At 46.1% G+C, this 20,638-nt stretch overlaps 1 protein-coding gene across 7 annotated transcripts in view; it reads right to left on the reverse strand.

Annotated features, from left to right (window-relative positions):
- Positions 1-224: 224 nt before the first annotated feature.
- The window catches only part of THRA (thyroid hormone receptor alpha), a 145,196-nt gene continuing 124,782 nt past the window's right edge, over positions 225-20,638 (reverse strand). For 6 of the 7 annotated variants that reach the window (XM_053259118.1, XM_053259117.1, XM_053259119.1 and 3 more), the window contains 3 exons: positions 14,867-15,013; positions 13,068-13,326; positions 226-12,240 (listed from right to left, as the gene is read on the reverse strand). In XM_053259118.1, the coding sequence (XP_053115093.1) occupies positions 11,990-12,240; positions 13,068-13,326; positions 14,867-15,013 (657 nt within the window). In that variant the 3' untranslated portion in view covers positions 226-11,989. Of the gene's footprint in view, positions 12,241-13,067; positions 13,327-14,866; positions 15,014-15,694; positions 17,582-20,638 lie in introns of those variants that run through there. The other variant, XM_053259121.1, reaches the window with a different exon arrangement.

The following is a 20,638-nucleotide window of genomic DNA, read 5'->3' on the forward strand; positions in this document are numbered from 1 at the left end:
TGGGGCCGCTTAGGTGCCATCCCTTGAGATTACCTCGCCCTGCCCCTAAACAAAACAGGTGGGTGGGGCTCTCTTCGGAAGAGAGAGGAATAGTGAACCGCCTGGGTTAGAGGGGCAGGGGCCAGTCCTCACTGAGGCTCTGAGGGTTCCTGTACAATGGAAGTTTCAACCAAGGCTCCCCAGTTCTATTTAAAGGGAAAAGAGCATTGCCCACCACCATTCACAAATCACCAGAAATGAGACACCAAAAACCAGTTGGGGCTGTGAGGGTTGGTTTTTTTTTTTTTAGGGTAGGTTTTTGTTTTTTTAATCATATATTTATTACATAAATATATAGTAAAATAGACCAGCGACAATTACCATAAAAATATCTTTCTTTAAAATCCTGACCAAAAACACAAAAAAGGGTTATTTTTTTCCTCGCCCCAAACTTTTCAGGTTTTTTTTTTTCAAAATCGCACGTCACAGACAAATTGTGATTGTCGTATTTTTACACCAGCAGCTTCCTGCTTCCCAGACGCAAAAGAGGGGGGGAGGGGAGAGGGTGGGGGAGGGGATGAGGGGGAGGGGGGACAGTTTCCCCACCGGGCTTGTCCCTCCCTCTGATCCCCGCCCCCCCACCGATACCCCTTCTGAAACACACTGAAAATCCCGTGTCCCAAACGTACATTCACTAACTCCCTGCTCACAGTTTCTTTCCCTGCTCTGGACTGCGAGGGGGAAAAACCACAATGCATAGTTTATGGGGGTGTCCCCTTATTAGAAACTCCCTTCTCTCCCCAAATATCTGAGAACAGCTTCCCTGTCCCAAATCTTCTAGTCTGGATCCAAAGCTGCACAACCCCTTGAGTAATTCCCTCAGAGGACTAAGGTCGGGCAGAGGTGCAGAAGAGATCAGTGGGGTATCATCTGCAGGAACGATGAGGTATGTACTTGGCAAAGGAATACTGAGAAGTGGTACAGGATGAGAGCCCTCTCCGCTCTTCCAAACAGACCTCTGGTGTGGCAAAAACTGGCTCCTACCCACAAATTGTCACAGTCATTAAATGCTTCACAAGGAAGCGGAGGGCAGTGGGGCATTCTGCCCCCAAGGAGCAAGACCTCCTCCTACCAGCTGCAAAGGCCTTGGGCCTCTCAAGACAGGTTGGATACCAACCCTATGAAGATATGACTTGGTACCCACAAGAACAGGGGCTGGGGAAACAGCTGCTGCCACCTTGCCCTGCCTCTAGAGGCAAGATATGAGAGGATTGGCATGATGGTGAGTGGCACTTGAGGCAGGGTTTTCTGGCTCTCAGGGGAAGGAGTCACCCCCAAGTCCTCTCCTTTTCTCTCATGTTGGTTTGAGGTACAGGCCTCGATACACTTGCTCCAGCAGTCATTATGAGATGTTTCACAGTGCCCTCTACAGGAAGATGGGTGCACAGCAATAACTCTTTAGAGGAAAATCCCTCCCATTTACAGCCCTCCCTACTAGAGGGAGCGCCTTGCATATATCCCTGCTATGAACTCAAAATGTACAGATTCTGCTCCTCTCCTTATAAAGTATGTATGCAAAGCCACCTAGTTCCCCATGAGGAGTGGGAAGGAGGATAGAATAGGGTTGTAGATGAAAACTATAGCAGTGGGCCCTCTGAAAGAATGAGGGGAAGGATAGATAACTCACCCAGGAGATGGCATAGAGGAAATGGCCAGGGTGGAAAGGATTTCTTTGGCTACGATGCCACAGCCCCATAACCTGAACAACCCTTGGGAGGGAGTCTTATCATTTCTGCCCCTTTCCCTCTTTCTAGAGTATAACCAGATGAGCCAGATGTTGCAAGGGCTGCTTCACACAACCAATTACATCACTCAATCAAACTCCAAAGACTGTGTGAACAGAGACCTATCCTTTTGGCTTGATATCAAATGATGCAAGAGTTCTGTCTAGTGTGTTAATAGCACATTGTCACACACAGGCTCCCTCTCTCCCATTGTTTAACAAGTGATGAACATGTACATGTGAACCAGGCCTTATGTCAAAAGTCTCTTGCTCGTAAAAATGTGTAGCTCTACCACCTCCCTTGACTAAGAGCTCAAGGACTGGAGACAGAGGCTCCTACTCCCAAAAAAGAAAGAGAGCAGCTAGTTGGTCAAGCTCGATGGTCCAGTCATTCAAGAGAACAAAGGCAGGCAAACAATTTAGCCAAATGAGTCCAGGCCTATTGGGTAGATAAAACTGACCGCGGCAGGACCAACCCCAGTTACACTATCCTGCGCACAGCTGAAATGACACATAGCCTCTTGTAATTGGGTATCTCAGCCTCATGCTCTTCTTGGAGCCTCAAGGGGATAAAAGGATACCATCCACTGAAGATAAGGAAACATGAAGGGGAGTCAAATGAGCTACAAAAAGGATGGTGGCTCTCTTGTTTTTTGCCCAAATTTGGGAGGGATTATGAGTGGCAAGTTGTGCACATACACATGTGTGCGTGCGTGTGTGGCACGAGGTCGTGCAAAGTGCACAGGGAGGTTTACACTTAGTGTGCATAGGGAATCCGTGCATATTTAATAAACACACACGGTTGATAGAACTATGTACACAGACTCTCTCTCTCTCTGGGTACAATTGAGCAGAAGTTTTGTGAAAGCCCCACTAAACTGATAGGGTTTGCACAGGAGGACTTACTGCACAATTGTGCCATATATATTACACACACACACACACTCTCTCTCTCTCTCTCTCTCTCTCTCTCTCTCTCTAACTATATACATTTACATACTGGGGTTTAACTCCAAGATGGAACCAATCAGGACAATATTTCTCAGGGCTTTAAACATCACACACAATGTGGAATTTCCCATTCTCTAGAGCTGGATACGCCTGGCGAGCAAGTTGAGGAGAAGACCAAAATATTACTTTTTAAGGAGACTTCATTATTTGGTATAAGGCAATGATGAATTAATACCCCACCCCCTCTCTTCCTGATAATCAGGGGTGTTTTAAATGCCTTGCAAGCTTGTTAATATGAGAGCAAATAGGGCCTCAATTACGCCTCCCTAGACATAGAAATCTTTGCCTAGACTAATTATATACAAATATTTACAAGAGTTACAAATACAGAACAGACTGTACATGGCTTGGTGTATGAAATTACTCCCCTGCTGGCTGGTTAAGGAATAGTGTTAAGGCCTCCAGAAAAAAAAGAAGAAGTGGTGGTCAGCAAACAGACAGGCTCAAAATGGGACCGAGAAGGGGATGAAATGTGGAGTGTTTTGGCTCCTTGTACAAGATGGTGAGCAAGTGGGATCAGGGAGAAGAGATGGGGGAAGCTGCCGGGAGTGCTTTAGGCAGAAATGGTGAGGATGTGTTGCCAGTTCATGGTCACACAGGGTAGTTTAAAACAAAGAACATAGACTCTTGCAGATATGGACCCACACATGAAAGTGGTCACTTGCCTAGCTGAGCACTCAAATACGTACATTTTGGCTCTGCTACGGATCTGTAGATGGATCCATATGCTTGGCTCAATAGCTCCAAGTATATGATTTAAAACGGGTACATCACCATACTTGCAACCCCTGGGTGCCAGTGGTATAGTACCCACCATTGGCCTGGGGGGGGGGGAGGACAAATGTTTCTGGGCTGCCACCAGCGTGGCACCTCCCATGCATCATTGCCAGGAGATAAAGCATCCAGGTGGTGAAGAAAGCACTTGCCCTTACCAGCTGGGAGAGGGTAACAGGCCACACGTCCATGTCTGGCACTGGCAACACCCCCTGCATCAGCATGCTGATGCTGGGCCTGGCGTGGGGTAGCACACCCGGCAGTGGCAGGAGGCATGGTGCCCACTCTTACATCCTGTCCTGGGGCCACCACCAACCATCCTACACCCCCGCTGGGTGCATTCACTTGGCCGTAGTCAGGACAAGAAGCATGCATGCACAGCCCAAGTAATAGGGGGTGCACACCCTGCCCCAGCTATATGGAGGATGGAAAATACAGGCACGCTGGGACAGGTGTGCCGCCAGAAGCATAGAAATGCTCGTGTGTACACACTGAAGTCTGAAGCCGGTTCTCACAACATAAAGGTGTGTGTGGGGGGGTGGGGAGACATGTTCACACTGGCAGATAATTAAAACACAATGGGAAAACAGCCTGCATGCCCCCCTCCCACACCTGAGCTGATCAATACGTTCTCTCTCTCTCTCAAGCTTTACTTGCATGCAGATGCGCGCGCACACACAAACCTTTAAACACCTGGACAGTGGATAAAACACAATTGGGATACTTCCTACACAAGAATGCATACTCTTCTCACACCACAGGTTCAAAATCATGTTCTCACATAGACAAAACACACAAGTTGGTGCACATGGCTGGCCTTCGTAAGTCATGTTGTCTGCTCAAAATTGGCAATCTCTGCCGGCTCCCTGAGCACCCAAATGCTCATTCTGCTGCCTTGCCTGTATCATGAAAAATGGCACTGGTGGGGGTAGGGTCAGCCTTTGGCGTTAACTCTCGCACTTCCACAGAGTGCAGACGTGCCATCAGGGTGTGTGTGTGTGTCACAAATCTTTGGTGTGCCCTGCCCCCATAACAGAAGGGGTACCAGGTGGAGCCATGGGCTGCCTCATACCAGAACCAAAAGAGACATCTCACTTGCAGAATGAACCGGAGAAAAACTCAGAACATGGTAGGCAGAGCCAAGGTAGGGGAGAGGCTTTTCTTCCAGATGATGTTCAAAGAGGTAGATTGGGGACAAGTTGATGAAAGAACGGCTACGTGTCATTTGCTTTTCTTCATTCATTAAGGGTTTGGGCTCAGCCAGTGAGGATGAGCTGAAAACCACTGAATGCAGATTTAGTTACTCCTGAGCACCCTTTCTTACTGACTGTCAAAAGAATTGTAGAAGTGCAAACGGTTCCAGTCTTTCAATGCAAGCTTATGAGCCCACTTGCATGCCAAAAGTAAGGCAGAAGAAATGCATTTCTCCCTCTGCCCTCAAGGGAAGAGGCGGCATTAACCTTCAGAACCCCAGCATAGAGCTATGGGGTTGAGGAGGCCTTGAAAGGCTGGCTGGCAGAATGGCAGTTGCAAGTTGTGTGTGTGCGCACACATGTAGGGTAACCAGATGCAATGGATAGCTGGGCATCTGTACCTTTAAACGCTGTATTGAAATGGGAATGTTGGCAGGTTATGCAGGGGTGAGAAATCTGATCTACAGAGGGCTGTATCGAAATTCAGAGGATTTCAGCGATCCTCCCAAGGAGAAACTGAAGAGAATTTTAGGGTTTCTCCTGAGGAGTAATTTCAGAACTTTCTCAGATGGTTTCTCCATAACACTATATTCTTCATAACTCTTAGAGGTACAGGGATCTTGGCCTCCTGGTATCTGGTCACCCATGCAAGGAGAATAAAGGCCTAGGCTGTAACATTCAAATTTTGCAAAAGCCGCAGTTTCAGGAGTCCTGTGAATGTGTTGTTGTTATTGTTAGTAAGCACAACAAAGCATCTCTTTTAAACTGTCACTAGGTGTGGACAAGTGTCTGCAAAAACTGAACAGCTTCTCTCCAGATGTTGAGAAACTAAAGCTGGAGACAGATGAGTTTGATCAGATTGGTGGCAGTATTTTGAAACAAGGGATTGCTGTGTGGGGCATTAGCTACATGCATTCATTTTAACCTCTGGTCAAACGGTTTGATCACTCATGAACTGGAGGCTGAATGTGTCAGCTCACGTAGCAAAAAGCATTGTGAAGGGGAGATATGAAAAATCTACCCATGGTGGTCCATTCACACATACAAGCCATCACTTAATGTGCCTGCATGTGTGGATGAGGTCCAGAAAACATACTAAGGGAAATGTCCCTTATTTTCCTAGTAACACTGTCGCAACTTTTGAAATGGAGGCAGGGACGGAGCATAGAGTGTGCTGTGGTTTCACCATTGAAAACTGCAGCCCTCTTAGGATCCTGCCCCCAGTATTTCAATATTCTGGGTAAATCAGATTTTGGGCTGTCAGCTAGTCAGAACACCACAGCAGTATTTTGAAGGCATAAAAACCTTGTAAGACTGAAAGATAAATAGAATCTCATACAGGAATTGCTGCTGTGCCGTTCCTTTTAAAGGAGATGGGACAACATTCAGTGGGCTTCATACCACACTTTTCAAACTTGTATGGGAATTTCTGTAACAGTTCTTAGCGCTTGGGACAGGAACGTTAAACATTACAGCAATATAAATTAAGTTTGAATTAGGGAGGAACAATAGCTCAGTAGAGGAGCACATGCGTTGTGTGGAGAAAGTCTACGGTTCAGCCCTTAGCATCTCCAGTGAGAAGGTGCTCAGGGAGCAGGATTGGGCAAAGACCTCCTAATCAAGACCTTGGAGAGCTACTGGCAGTCAGAGCAGACAGTAATGGGTCTGACTCCGCTTCATATGCTCACTGGATGCAAGGCTAAAGACAAAAGCAGGCAGAATTCACAAATGGACTGACTGATGCAATCTATGGACTGTGGCTCCCATTTATAAACAATGATCAATTGCCATTTTTCATTGGAAATGGCTGCCTGTGCTGTGACCCACTCCTGACCAGACGGCTGTCTCTTCTTGCCATCTCATTCTTCCCTTTCTGCTGCAGGAGGATGTTGATGGAGGAAGAGAAGATGACCTCACCTGCAATAGTACCACAGGGTGGTGGGGATGGCTGCAGGAGCACAGCAGGGATGTGGTGTGAGCAGTCCAGAAAGGTCTGATTCTGCTCCTCGCTTGCGGAGCGGGGGTTGCATAGAGGCAAAAACAGAGGAGCAATCCAGGGAATAGAGTTTTGTCTATGACCACACAGGGGTGTGTGCATGTGCCCATTCCTCTGCATTAACATTGTGTCGCCTATACAAAACCGCAGCACAGGTAAAGCAGATGATAATCCACTTTGAAACCAAGTCAAATGTTTTCTTATGGGAAAGGGTCAAAGCTCAGTTGCAGAGCACATGCCTTGCATGAGTAAGGGCCCAGGTTCAACCCTGGTGAGTCCAGTTAAAGGCTAGCAAGTTAAAGGACTCGGTATCTTTCTCCTTCTCAGTAGAAATGTAGTGTGTATGGCTGGGGGAACTCTTGATGATAAATATGGCTCTTTCCTTGCCCCTGCTCCAGTCAAATTCTGACCAGTAAATTAACTGCCAGGATCTGCCTCCTGCTTAATCTGGCTCCCAGGTAGCATGGGTGGTAAAGGCTTAAAGTGTCCAAGGTCTTGGAGAGCTGCTGCAAGTCACAGTCAGAGTAGCCAATACTAGACTAGATAGGCCAATGGTCTGACTCCATATAAGGGAGCATCATATATTCACATGATGAACTCTTGGTTCATTGTTCAGAAGCTCCAGGGGTCTTGCTTGTGTATCCCTTAGAAGTCTTTAAGATAAATGCTTGACCCTGTCCATGTTTTATTCAGTTGCAAGTCTCATTTACTTCAATGGGACTTACTCCTGTATAAGTGTGCAAGGAATTGCAGCCTATGGTGTCTAAAGTAGCTTTTTGGCGCGCGCGCGCGCACACACACACACACACTCTCTCTCTCTCTCTCAATCTCTCTCTCCCCCTCCCTCCCTCAGTTAACTGCACAGCACACGTTTTAATGCAAGAAGAGAAGTGTACTAAATGTTAGGAGGTCTCTGTCATGCTTATTCAGGAAAGGGATGCAGGACTGGTTCACTGGGGTCAAAACAGATTTAAAAATCGAGTAGGATGAAATCAGGGAGGAACAAAGCAACGGAGTCTTCAGCAAGAGGGGCAGAGTTAAGGAGATCCATGTGAGCTGGCTGCTTCTCAATGTCCTTTGTGGAAAGGCTCAACTGAGCATGGAGGAGGATCCAAACCTTCAGTTTATTGGGGATGGATGGGGTGGGGTTTTCAAACATGGAACTCTATAAGTTCACATGAGGGCAGGAAATTTATGTACAAGTACAAGGAGAAAATACTGGACTAAAATCTGGCCAACCAAGCTCTGGAATCCCTCATCTTTGGATGCTTTTCAAATTATTATTGCATGGACAGTAGTCTTGGGGGGCAGTTGAGGCAAGACTGACCTGGGCTCCGTGCAGGGCTAGAAATGGTTTTGAATGATGCACCACAAGGCTGGAAGGGACCAGAAGAAAGGCTACCAAGTCCATCCTTCCCCACCTCCCCAATACAATATCCCATCAACACAGCACTCCCTCCCCAACATTTCAGTAGATTAACTTGTATCTCCTATGCCTCCCAAGATACAGTTTCAATGGACACAGCTGCAGTTCCCTGGGGACATAGCAGATAGGAAGACAGCTAGAGCTGTGTATGCTTTGTGTTCGAAAACAAACATACATCTAAATCCCACATCAAGAAGAAAAAAAGAATGCTGTCCTAAGAAAAGCCAAATAACTGAGCAAAACAGCACGTGTGCTTATTTTGCATAATTCATTCTGCTTCTGCACTGGAGGTCTGTGCCCAGTACAACTAGGAAGCCTGCTCAGCCCCACTGCTCTAAGAGTTTACACCTATATTTGAAGCCACGTAGGCTAAAAACGTGCTCTTTTTTAAAAAGTGAGATTCTCAGGATCTGTACCCAATACTGAATTCTATGTTTGCTTGGTGTTTGAAGGGAACTGTGGAATAGGCATAGACAATATAATTAGCCATGCTGTGCTGGTTTTTGGGACTCCAGGCCATTTTCAATACCAGCTCAGCCGTAACGCCCCTATTAATCCCATGGCATCGTTTAAAGGTGATAACAAAAAACCAAAACAAAAACCACTACTTTTTTCTTCCAACCCCAATTTTGTTTGCATGATTTTTCTTTTCTTTTTTTTTAAACAGACCCGTACAAAGATTTTTCTTCTTAATTAAAAAAAATTATACATACTTATATATATATTTCTGTATATTAGCTTAAATTGGAGCTGTGTTCTCCATGCGCCGACCCCTGAACCTTCAAATGGTACATCTGACATGCACCCAACCCATCACGTAGCATTTCCCACGGCGTCTTGAATGAGGTAAGAGGTAAAGGGTTTTTCTCAACGGAAACCAAGTGACAGAGAGAGAGAGAGAGAGAGAGAGAGAGAGAGAGAGGAAGGGGAAGCAGGGAGTAAAATAAAAAAATTACCCCACTCCCCCAATATTACATTACAGTTGTAAGAAAGGTCTGGCTAACAGTTTGACAGAAAGATGGATCTATCATGGAAGAAGTGGCTCAGGCAAGGGGTCTGATCCATTAACAGCGTTAAGTGCCAAAATACTTGCATTAAGGTGATCACAGTCTGGTTTGTGTTAAGAGTAAAACAGACAGGAAAAAGAAAGTGGGAAGCTGGTGCTCTCCCCCCCCACCCCATATAGCAGAAAAAAAATTCCCTGCTCCACAAATCTTTAGAATAGGAATCAGCAACTGAAGGGTCCAGCACCAAATCCGGTCACCTAAGCACCAACTACGCCCCACCCAGTTGCCATCCCAGAGGCAAGACAGCCATGTGGATGGTCTGGCAGCTGTGGCAATGGACTTGATGGTAGCCCACTTTGGGGAAAAGAAGGGAAGTCCGACCCACCACTCTGTATCACTCTTCTCAGAGTGGTACTCCTGTGAAACTAGTTGTCAGCCAGGTCTTCGGAGGTTCTGCCCATTTCCCAAACAACCAGGAACAGACAGATAGCAGAATGCTAACATGAAAATATGTCAGCAAATGAGACAGACAGACAAGTCAACAGGTTTGAAAACCTGGGGTGCTCTTTTCTCTCTCTCACCAGCTTTGCGGGCCACTGCTTGACTGATTCTGTTTTCCAATGTTGGTTTGTCCATCCCAAGTTTTCTCTTCTGTTTTTTTAAAAAATTATTCTTAAATTTTCTGTCATCTTTTGGGAGATAAGGGCATCAAAGACTCAATTGCCATTTTCTTCCACCTAGTCTGTGCACCCCAAGACTAAGGGCTTGGTTCTGCCCATTAAGGGAAGGTGACCATGGTGGGTAAAGAAGTGCATCAGAATAAGGGTTTTTTTTTTTTTTTTTTAAAGCCAGCACCTCTCTGAAAGGGAAAACTAGGTTGGAACAGACAAGGGTGACCCTTCTATTGGACACAATACTCTCCCTACCGCCATCACAGAGGATCCAGTTACAGAGGTCTTTGCCCTTTTCCCCATAGGCATGATTATGATCAGTGCTACAACAGACTGAAGGTTTAAGGGTGTGTGGGGCATGGGATATTGTAGGTCGAGGGGGAGGGGGCAACCTGAGGTTCAACCTTCAGCTGGAGATGATAGAGCTGTATTCCAGCCAACAACTGGAGAGCCTCAGGTTGGCCATCCCTCTTGTAGGAGAAAAGTTTTTAAGCAGAGAGCAAAAGCCTGGCACCTTCCCCAACCAGGTCAGCAGAGCTAGTCACCTCCAGATCTCTTAATGCAAAGAAGTCTGTAGATCACTGAGTTATGGGATGTGTCTGCCACCTCCCTGTGATTTTTATCCGTTTCCTGTCTTCTCCATTGATAAGTGCCATTTGCAAAAACAACAACAAAGAAAAGGGATTCGACCCTCACTTGGTTCTCTTGGAGCGCTGAAGAGCCAGGACTTCTGGCTCGTTACCTCCCCAGAGAGAAGAGCATGGAAGGAAGGGGAGCAAGAACACTAGTGCAGCAAGAAGTGTACCGCCACATGGCATGGGAAAGCATGTGCAAAGAACTAGCGAGGGCCCTTTAAAAGCCCAGTGGGAGCATTGTGTGTGGGCTTCCATCTGAAGGGCAACGCAAGAGTGGGTGGGGACAAACTGGGCACACCCACCTTGCCCAACATGGAGGTAGACTGGCCAAAGCCATGCGGAGGGGAGGGAAGGGGATTGCAGGGGCAGGGAGAAAGGGTGAAATTTATTTTCTTGCAGGAGGCAATGAATGTACCCTTCAGCACTGGAATAAAAAGCAAGTGCCCCTTAGATTCAAGCCCTGCAGTGCGATTCAAAGCAAAATAAAATAGATTTCTTATTCAATCACCTGTTTTTCCACCAGGGGAGGAGGAGAGAGAGGGAGTCGTCTATTTCAAAGTGCATTTGTCCTTCACACTCGGACACTGAACCTCAATTTGTGATTTATTTTTTTTGCCAAATCACCTGTGTCTTTCCTCCCCCCCACCCAATAATTTAATAGGACTTCTCTCTTCCTCTCTCAGTTTCTTTTCTTTCTTTCTTAAAAAAAAATCTTTTATTTCTTTTACAAAAAAGTGCATTTTATAATTTAGCCTCCTGGGGAGGGTAACTAAATGCTAAAAGTTCTAAGAGAAAATGAAAGCAAAAATAAAACAACCAAACACACTCTGACGTTTGCTGGGACTGTTATGTGCAAAAGAAACATATATATATTTATATATATTGGTAATCAAGTCCATTTAAACGAGAGAGGTTTGATCAGGGCTAAAGCAGAGAGGCACTGACCATTTCCAGTGCTGTTGGGAAGGAGAGGTACTTTTTCTTAATGGGGAGAAGGGCAAAGTTTTGCAGGAGGGTAGCATGTAGAAGGGTTCCCCTTCTCAACATTTTGTCAAAATTTAAGACAATGTCTCACCCTGAAAAGACAACTTTGGGACAAAAGGGGATTAGAGAAAGTAAGATGAGCAGGGCGGGTGGTGGTGGGGAATCATATTACCTGCTTAATTTTTTAAGTCTGCCTAGACAAAACAAGTGATGGCTACTGCACAAGTCTACCTCGTAAAGAAGGTTTTGTATAGTTTTGACCTTTTTTGGTGGCCCAGCCCCTATCAAAAACACCCTGCCTCCCCTTCCACGTGATTCACTGACGCTGACGTGCAATATTTAGAAAAACAAAACAAAACAAAATTAAAAGAAAAATGAAAACAAAACAGACCCCCCCCTCAAAGAAAATCTGTTGTGTCCAAGGTGATGAGGTGATGGCTCCGCGGCCCAAGTCCAGACATCGCCCCAGTCCCAAATTGCCCCACCTCCCCAATTCTCCCACGCCACCCTGTTTGCCCCCTCCCCCCACCCTAGACTTCCTGATCCTCGAAGACCTCGAGGAAGAGTGGGGGGAAAAGCTCCGTGGGGCATTCCACCTTCATGTGCAGGAAGCGGCTGGCGTGGCAAGCCCCAATCATGCGTAGGTCGGTCACCTTCATGAGGAGCTTGGGCCAGAAGTGGGGAATGTTGTGTTTGCGATAGTTGATGTAGTGTTCAAACGCCAGCAGGTAGGTCTCTTGGCATTTTTCAATCTTGTCAACGCAGATCAGCCCACTGCGGTCTGCAGAGTAAAGAGAAAGGTAGTCACACGTCACACAGGCCTAAACAACTGGTCCCCATGTGGATGTTCCTCCTCTGTCTTTGTAACATCCAGTCCTCTACAACTCCAAATTGCCTTTCTGACGAGAGGACTCAGCCAACATGCCAGGGATTCAGCCTTCTGCCAAGAGCCTCAAGGCTTGAGCAGAAACTAGCATTTTAGAGATACCAAGTGACTGTGTACACTTAGGCTTCAGAGCCTGGCACAAAAGGGAATGGGGCAATGCCCCTGTTGGCAGACGGTAGGGTGACTTTGGACTTGGCTCCAACTCTAGCCTCCAGTTCAAGCCCCCAGTTCCAGACTCTGGGTTGGACACTTCCATCCCAGCTCTGGATTCAGGTATGACTGCTCAGGGCCGCACAAATCCAACTCTGTAGCCAGCCACCCCAACCTTAGCCTTTAACACAGGCCCACCATACAGACACCAACCAACCAATTCACCCTACCAACGAACTTCAACCCAGTCCTTTCAACTGGCAATCAGTAACACAGCTCACCTTCCAGCTGAGACACCTTTCTATACATCAATTTCTCAAAGACCTATTTGACTGACCTCCCAGGTGATGCAATATATGCCCTTCTTACCAAACGGTTTATGTTGTCACTCTCTTATTTGCCTTTCTATGCCTTCCCACTGACCATGCCTGATACATAAACACATCCCACACATGCCCTGCTGTGGACAGTGGCGCAAGCATCTCCAGTGTAAATGGGCCCAAATCTATATCCTTTAAGGGGTCAACCAGGGAGGCAGGGAAAATACACCGAGTGTAGAATCAGCTGCTAACCTGAGGACATGAGCAGCACAGCCTGAAGCAGCGCCACCTCGGTGTCATCCAGGTTGAAGGCAGAGAGGGACTTGCCCAGATCAAAGATGGCATCTGACACCACGCCCAAACCGCCGTTCTTCAGCTGCTCCCGCTTGACGGCCATCTCACCGCTTAGCGTCAGTGTTTCACTCTCGGGATCATAGCGCACAGCTGCCCGCAGTGACATGATTTCCATGCAGCAGCCCTTCAGCAGGATGATCTGGTCCTCACAAGGCAGCTAGAAGGCAAGGAGAGGCATGCTTAGTGCTGGCCTTGTCATGGGTTGATCACAGATGGCTAACAAGAACAGTGCCATACAGGGCAGCTTACTCAACCTGGAGTTAAGATGCTTCTGCTAGTAAATCCCCAACAAAATAAGCAGGCAAGGCATGGTTAGGCAGGGGATCCCAGAAAGTTTGGTGTAGATCAAAGTTGGGTGAAGAGCAGCAGGATATCAGGAACCAGCGTTCACTCTGCACATAACAAGCTGGAGAATGGCGGGCTCGATGCTTCTCTCAAAAACCCACTTGCCTGTAGAGAATGATGCTCTTCCAGTAGAGTCACCAGACTGCTTTGTCCACTAGGAAGCTGATTGGATTTGGCCAACTCTGGCAAGCTACAAGTACTTCCACAACAGCTAACCGGTTGTGCTTCAGCAAGAGGTTACTGTGCGATCATGCATTCCCTGGCTCTTCTCCCCAGCTTGCTTATTTATATTTTGCCTTTCCATACAACAGGTGCACACAAGGTGTTTTACAATAATAAAATCATGAATCTAATGGCTGGTTTGCACAACAGTGATAATGTCTGTCAAACAAAAACTGGAGACTCCAGGGTGTGCACACTCCCACAGAGTGTGCCATCTGAACTCAGGATTTTTCAGCGATCCTCAGTTGGCATTGTGCCAACCCAGCTTAAGCCAAGACCCTTAATCTCAGATTTGGATTCAGCTTGTCAATGTTGGCTTAAGGTTAGGTTGGCACGGTGCCAACCGGAGATCATTAATAATAATTAAAAGGGGATCAAGCTCATTAAAAAAAAATTCCTGAGTTCAGGATGATGCTCTGTGTGAGCACATGCACTGCTGGGATCTCTGGTTTTTCTTGAGCAGATATCATCATCATCATCATCATCATCATCATCATCATCACCACCACCACCACGACCACGTGAACCAGCCCTAAAATTACCTTGCATGAAACACTAAAGATAATTCTAAGAATTTGAAACATCAGCACAATATGATCAGAGCAGCACAGCACAGACAGTGGGGGGCATCTTTCTGCCCTGCTAGCCCCCCAATAATCTGCTGCCTGAGGAAGCCACCTCACCTTGCCACATGGAAGGGCTGCCCCTGCCTGAAAGAACAAAATGTTGGCACTAACTGCCTACGCCCCAGAATCTAGTTGTTATACTTTACCATTTATTTCTCATTTATATAATTTTCATGGTTGTGAAAAAGAAAGAGCTGAAATATGACCAAGCACGGCAGGTGGGAAGTGGTCATAAGAGCAGTGTCTCCAGAATCCAGAGTTTAGGGGATGGGATGGGGAAGTGATGTTTTACTATTTGTTTTGACAGCCAGTCCTGAAGAGTGCAACAGTGGGAGAGAGCAAGAGAGACGGACATCACATCCGTGGCTATTCTTCTTGCAATTCAATGCAAGGGGAGGGTTCAGACCAGTAACCTATAAATGTTCAAGAGAACCTCACCCAGTGGTGAAATTTCTTTCCCTCCTAACCCCTAATCCTCTGATACCACCCATCAACACCACTTACCTCTGAAAACATGGGCAGTTTTTTGGCAAAATCCACCACACGAGTGATGGCAGGGGTGATGATCTTCGTAAACTCACTGAATGCCTCCAAGTCCACTTTGTCCCCATCGGGCATGGAGGCCATTGGTGACTGACCGATGTCTTCAGGCTGCAGATGGGATGAGAAGAAGAGGGGAGGAATCAAGACTAAATGGGTAATTTAATGGGGAATAGTCCAGACTCTCAATTTCTCCTCTATCTCGCCTCCACCTCCCCAACCACACTGGGCAGGGCTTTGTGTGTATAATATTTTGTTCCTTGAGAATGATGGGGCCAGTGAGTGAAGTACCAGAGAGCCACCACTGGGATTTATTAACTTCCAAGGGCGACAACATACATAACAGCAGCAAAAGATATTCTTCAAATGCAGCATAAACCTGGCTTCCTCCCAGCTTTGCAATCTGCATGACCGGTGAATCAAATCCTGATTCAACTGTCAGTCTTGACCTTCTTCTATGCACTGTCTATCTTAAAGAAAAGAACGTTTAGAGTATTTTGTGTACATTTATATGCTGATCTGCTTTGATTTTATTTTATTTTTTAGAATCATAAGAAAGGGTGAAAAATGGTCTGGGGACTGGGGTGAAAAGTGGTGGATTCCTATCAGTAGACACTCTCTATAGGCAGATCCTCTTCATTCATGTACTGGCATGCAATAATGAAAACGGCACAACCTCTACCAAACTCGGGGGGGGGGGAAGAGCTCACCTCAGTACAGAAGGAGCATGCCTGTTTACAAAGTAGGAACACTGCTACTCTGCTAGTAGAATGTACCTTAAGAAGTATGTACCTTAAGAAGAACCGGCTGCTTAGGATTCTCCACTGCAATGCATTCTCCAGTGAGTTCTTCACTGCTAGCCACTAAACCCCTTTCCTCCTCTTCCTCACTGGCAGAATTTGACCCTCCTTTGAAGTTCACTACACATTCCAATTCTTCTGCTGCCACATATTTGTATAACAGTTTATGGGGACCATTGTTTTGTCCTTGTACCCCCGCCCCCCGATCTAATGGTGAAACACTTTCAAAGATGTCTAGTGCTCCTGCCTTTCTAGAGAACACAGGCCTATTCCCTGGTTCTGGAACACGCTGTTCCTTTTCTATAGGACAGACAGCCCTGGCACCATGAAACTCTACAGGACAGACACAGGTGATCTTGCACCAAGATCCATTGCTCTTCATAAAATTATCATTTTATTTTATTTTTATAGAAGCCCCGAGGTCTCTTTTTAAGACAGTGCAGTTGTAACCGTGAGGCTCTCTAAACTGTGCAGAAAAGGTTCAGAGGAGGCTATTGCATTCAAGTCCAGCTCAAACTACTTTGCTGCCCTAGCTGAAAATTCATTTTGCTCTCTCCTCTTTTGCCTTTTGTTATATGAAGAGCTGTTTCTTCCTCAAGGGAACAACAGGATCTGGGCTGGGGAAGAACTATGTTCACCTCCTTCATGAGGTTTTTCAATGAGGAAGCCAGGAGGCAGACATAGTTGCCCCTACACTTCATTCCCTGTTGTCACAAGGATATGAAACCACTCTTGGTTGGTAGGCGGCAGTGGTGGTGGGAAGGGGGCTTGTATTCTCCAGTAAGGATTTCCCAGTTAGCCTAGAACTCCTGGAATGTTGCTGCTCCTAATGTCTACTGAAACAGGATACCCCTGCATGCATACCTCTGTGGAGCAAAACCCCCACTCTCACCTTCAATCATAGTTTAGGCAAACCTTGGTTGAAAACTAGGGGAATTTGGTCAGTCTTAAATATAGTTACAGGCAATGCAGTAAAGCTGGGGTGGTGGTATAGAAGCTATCAGAAGAGGTAGAGGTGATGAAGCTGTGGTCCCGTGGCCCACTCAAAATGTCCTAGTGTGGTTGAGAAACCTCCTACATTACATGCTTACCAGCCCAAGGGGTACATCTAAATTTCTTTAAAATACAGTTATCCTGCTCTTCCTCCACAGAACTCAATGTGGCTTACATATCATTTCCCTCAAGCAATTCTGCTTAGCTTCAGATTGCACCATGATACTTTCAGGCCATTCTTTGGCCTGCGATTTAAGAGACAGTTTGCCTGGTTAACGTATGACCCTCACACACTTAGCGGGGCTTCTGGCCCACATTCTGAAGTCATGGGGGAGGAGTTCAGGAAAAAGATGCTTCTCCAAGAACCACCCCCTCTACCTCAGACTCCAATTTCCTCTCTCCACCCCCAAACCCCACTTCCCGTGACCTCCATGTCCTGACCTGCCCTGGCACTAACTGGCTGTGTCCAGCAGAGGGCACCCCAAACCAGCAATCGCTGCCCTGTTAAGGAAAGGGGGGTAAAGAGGGTGCTGAGGTGGGGGTTTCCGGCCCATCTGCCCTTGGAGGGAACCGAAGAGGTCACAGCTGTGTCCCTTTGCTCAGTCAACTTAACCCTTCAAAGAGCAAATCTGAATCACTTGCTAAGCTGTGGGAAGGGGAGAGAAATCTTTATTTATTGATATGCATTTGAATTTATTGCCAGGAGGCCTCTCTTTCTATGTTTGCTTCTGAGCTTACCCTTCACTGCTAGCACTAAGGTCAGGTTACACTTTTAAACTTCCACATTAAAAAGTGTCCCATTTAAATTACCCTGGGAAGGAGACGGAGACATTTTATATAGCATGGACATAACCAAGTGTAAGCACTTTTAAATCCTACTGATTTCCATGAGAGGATTGAGCACATATTGAAATCTCTCCCAGTAAAATAAAAGAATCAAAAAGTGCTCACTAAAAAGTCCACTCATTAAAAGCGATAACTTTTGGCATCAAACACCTAGTTAATATAAAAGAAGGTGATGATATACCTTAAATGGTTTTAGAGATATTTAAAAGTTATTTTTAAATATGACATTTAAAAATGCCTTTTAAAGAGGATATAAGCCAAGGATGACCAGTTGGTGGCCTTGGCCACTTCTTGTCCTCCAAAAATGTCATTATATTACTATTTTAATAATAATAATAATAATAATAATAAAATTTATATCCCACTCTTCCTCCAAGGAGCCCAGAGTGGTGTACTACATACTTGAGTTTCTCTTTCACAACAACCCTGTGAAGTAGGTATGAACTGTTGCTCTATCAACTTTTAATCAAGGTGTGTGTGGCGGGGGTATCCTTACAAGTTAAAGTGTAAAAGAAAGGAAGCAATGACATGCTGCAGTCCCAATCCAGCTAAAATTAACTGGAAGATATTCTGCTCAGAGTAATGTGGGCGATTCTCAACTGCCTGTATTACTATGGGTGTCTAAACAAGGCCCGCAGAGTTGCGCAAGAGGGCTCTTAGACCAATACGTAAACTTGCACAGTCACACTTTGGTGACACTGCACCCATTATTTCCAATGGCTGTAGTGTCATGGAAGTGCAATTCTGCAGTTTTACATATTAGCACAGGAGTGCTCTTGTGCTACACTATGGGCATTGTTTTAGACGCCCACAGCAGCACAGGCAGTTGAAAACCACCTGTGTTGAGCAGAATGTCAGCCAGTTTTGACTAAGGACTAGTTTACACAAATAACAGAAAATGCAATAAAACCTGTTTCTGGACTATACCATTTCAGATTGCAGGTAGAGGACTGCATGGCTGAATGCTCTGGCATGAAAAACATTCCCTGCACATAGAAAACTCACATGTCAGGGTGTTAGAAGCTTTTATCCCAGCACACTTGTTTAGGGTGTGGGGCTCGCGGTGTGGTGTCAGGACCCCCTGAGGGTGACGCGATAGGTGCTGGACTAGATGGCACCTGAATCAGCTGCACAGGCGATAACGCTGGTGCAAGCGGAAGCGCATTTATGGAGGCAGAAGGAATTGAAAGCAGAGTCCCAGACTCTTGGTGGGGTAGTATCTGCCTCATTGGCTCCAGTAATGTTTATGTGGACAGTAGATGGAATAGCCAAATGCTCCATAGAGGCAGGGGCTGACAGGGCGTGCTCCCGAGAGATAGACTAGAAGCTCTGTTTCGCCTTGCCTGACGGATGAAATTTTGGAGGTAAGCACAAGCGGAAACCAAATGCGATTCCCGCAGGCAAAGGCTATGCCTCTCAGTAGATGAGACAGAAGATCGACACTTAGAGCAACGTTTAAACGTTACCTTGCAGGCCATACACTTTGGGTGGGAAAATCTTTTTCCACTGAAGGGCTGGGGGAGGGGAGGGTAAATATGCGATCTAAAATAAAAGGTGCAGAATTGATAGGTAGAAGTACTAAAGAGAAGAAAAGCAGAGAACAAAATTTAAACTAAAAATATTTTGTTATTTCTTTCAGAAAGCTAGCAAGGTTCCCCTCAGGGGCGTAGCTATGATTGAGTGGATGGGTTCAAAGGACACAGCCCCCCCCCCCAGTTCCAGAGGGGCCCCAGCTCCATTCCTCCCCATTTTCTTCATTATCTCCCTCACTCTGAGGGGCTGCTGGGGACAGAGACGAACTTGGGCTACTACTCTTGTCCTCTCCTCTAGCTACGCCCCTGGTTCCCCTTGAGGGGATTCTTCTTCCGCAGATGAAAAAGAACGGAGGAGGAGGGTGCAAAGCATGTGACCTAGAAATAGAGGGGAGGAGCCTAAGTACTGATCTGGAGAGAAGGAAGCTTCTGAGGTTCTGGAAGTTTCTTCACACGAGCAAGAAGCTCATCTGTGTGGCGCACAGAGGCCACTCAGAAGAACCTTTTATCCCAGCATACGTATTTACCATGTACAGGAAATGCTTTTGTATGAGTAAGAATGTAACCACATGACACTTCGCTTACACTTACCTCCTTAACTGAAGTCCTTATTAATTATTATTTTATTTATTTATTACATTTATAAATGGCCCCTCCAAAGGCTCTGGGCAGTATACAAGAAGTTTGAAAAGACACAAAAACACACACCATTTAAAACACAGTGCTCAAAACGATATAAAAACAATTTTAAAAACAATTCGAAACCATTTAAAACCAATTAAAATACTTTAAAAAACAATTTTAAAAACCTTAGAAGGCCGGGCCAAAGAAGTAAGTTTTTAGGGCTCTCTTAAAGGCTGACAGCGAGCCTAAACTGCAGATATCTGCCGTGAGTGCATTCCACAGGCCAAGAGCAGCTACAGAAAAGGCCCAGTTCCGAGTCACCACCAGACGTACTGGTGGTAAACTGGAGACGGACCTCTCCAGATGACCTCAACATGCGATGGGGAAAATACAGAAGTCTTTGACTTTCCTTACACTTACCTCCTCGACTGAGGTTAGTCAAGGTACAACCACAAAACAGGTTTTTACCACCTTGGCACTTTCCAGACTAGCTGCTCATCAGCAGCAAAATGCCTTTGTTCAGGCAAGTCGTATTCGGAACGTAAACAGTAGGGGGCTCAGTCTTGCAGCAACCAACAACCCAAAAAACCAGCAACTTGTTCACGCTGGATATATGACACCCTTGCTCTACATCGCGGCAATTAAATTTGCAACAAGGCATTGGAAATGTGGACAGCACCCTGCTGTCTGCGTAGGGACTGCGGTGTCACGATGCAGGAAGTGTGGAAGCACACTTCTGAGATATGTTCTGACCCTGTTGTAGGGTCTAGTCTGGAAAGTGCCCTTATTTGCGGTTTGTTCAAATTAGGCCTTTCTACCACCAAAGCCAATAGAACAAGTTCAACGTGATGAACTCAAATTCCATTGCCCTCCATGGAATGTAGCCATCAGATCAATCCTGGTGGATATGCGTAGACTAGAGCAGAATTTTGGGTACCTTA

Source organism: Hemicordylus capensis, chromosome 6 (assembly GCF_027244095.1).
Source record: "Hemicordylus capensis ecotype Gifberg chromosome 6, rHemCap1.1.pri, whole genome shotgun sequence".
In the NCBI taxonomy this organism is placed as follows: Eukaryota; Metazoa; Chordata; class Lepidosauria; order Squamata; family Cordylidae; genus Hemicordylus; species Hemicordylus capensis.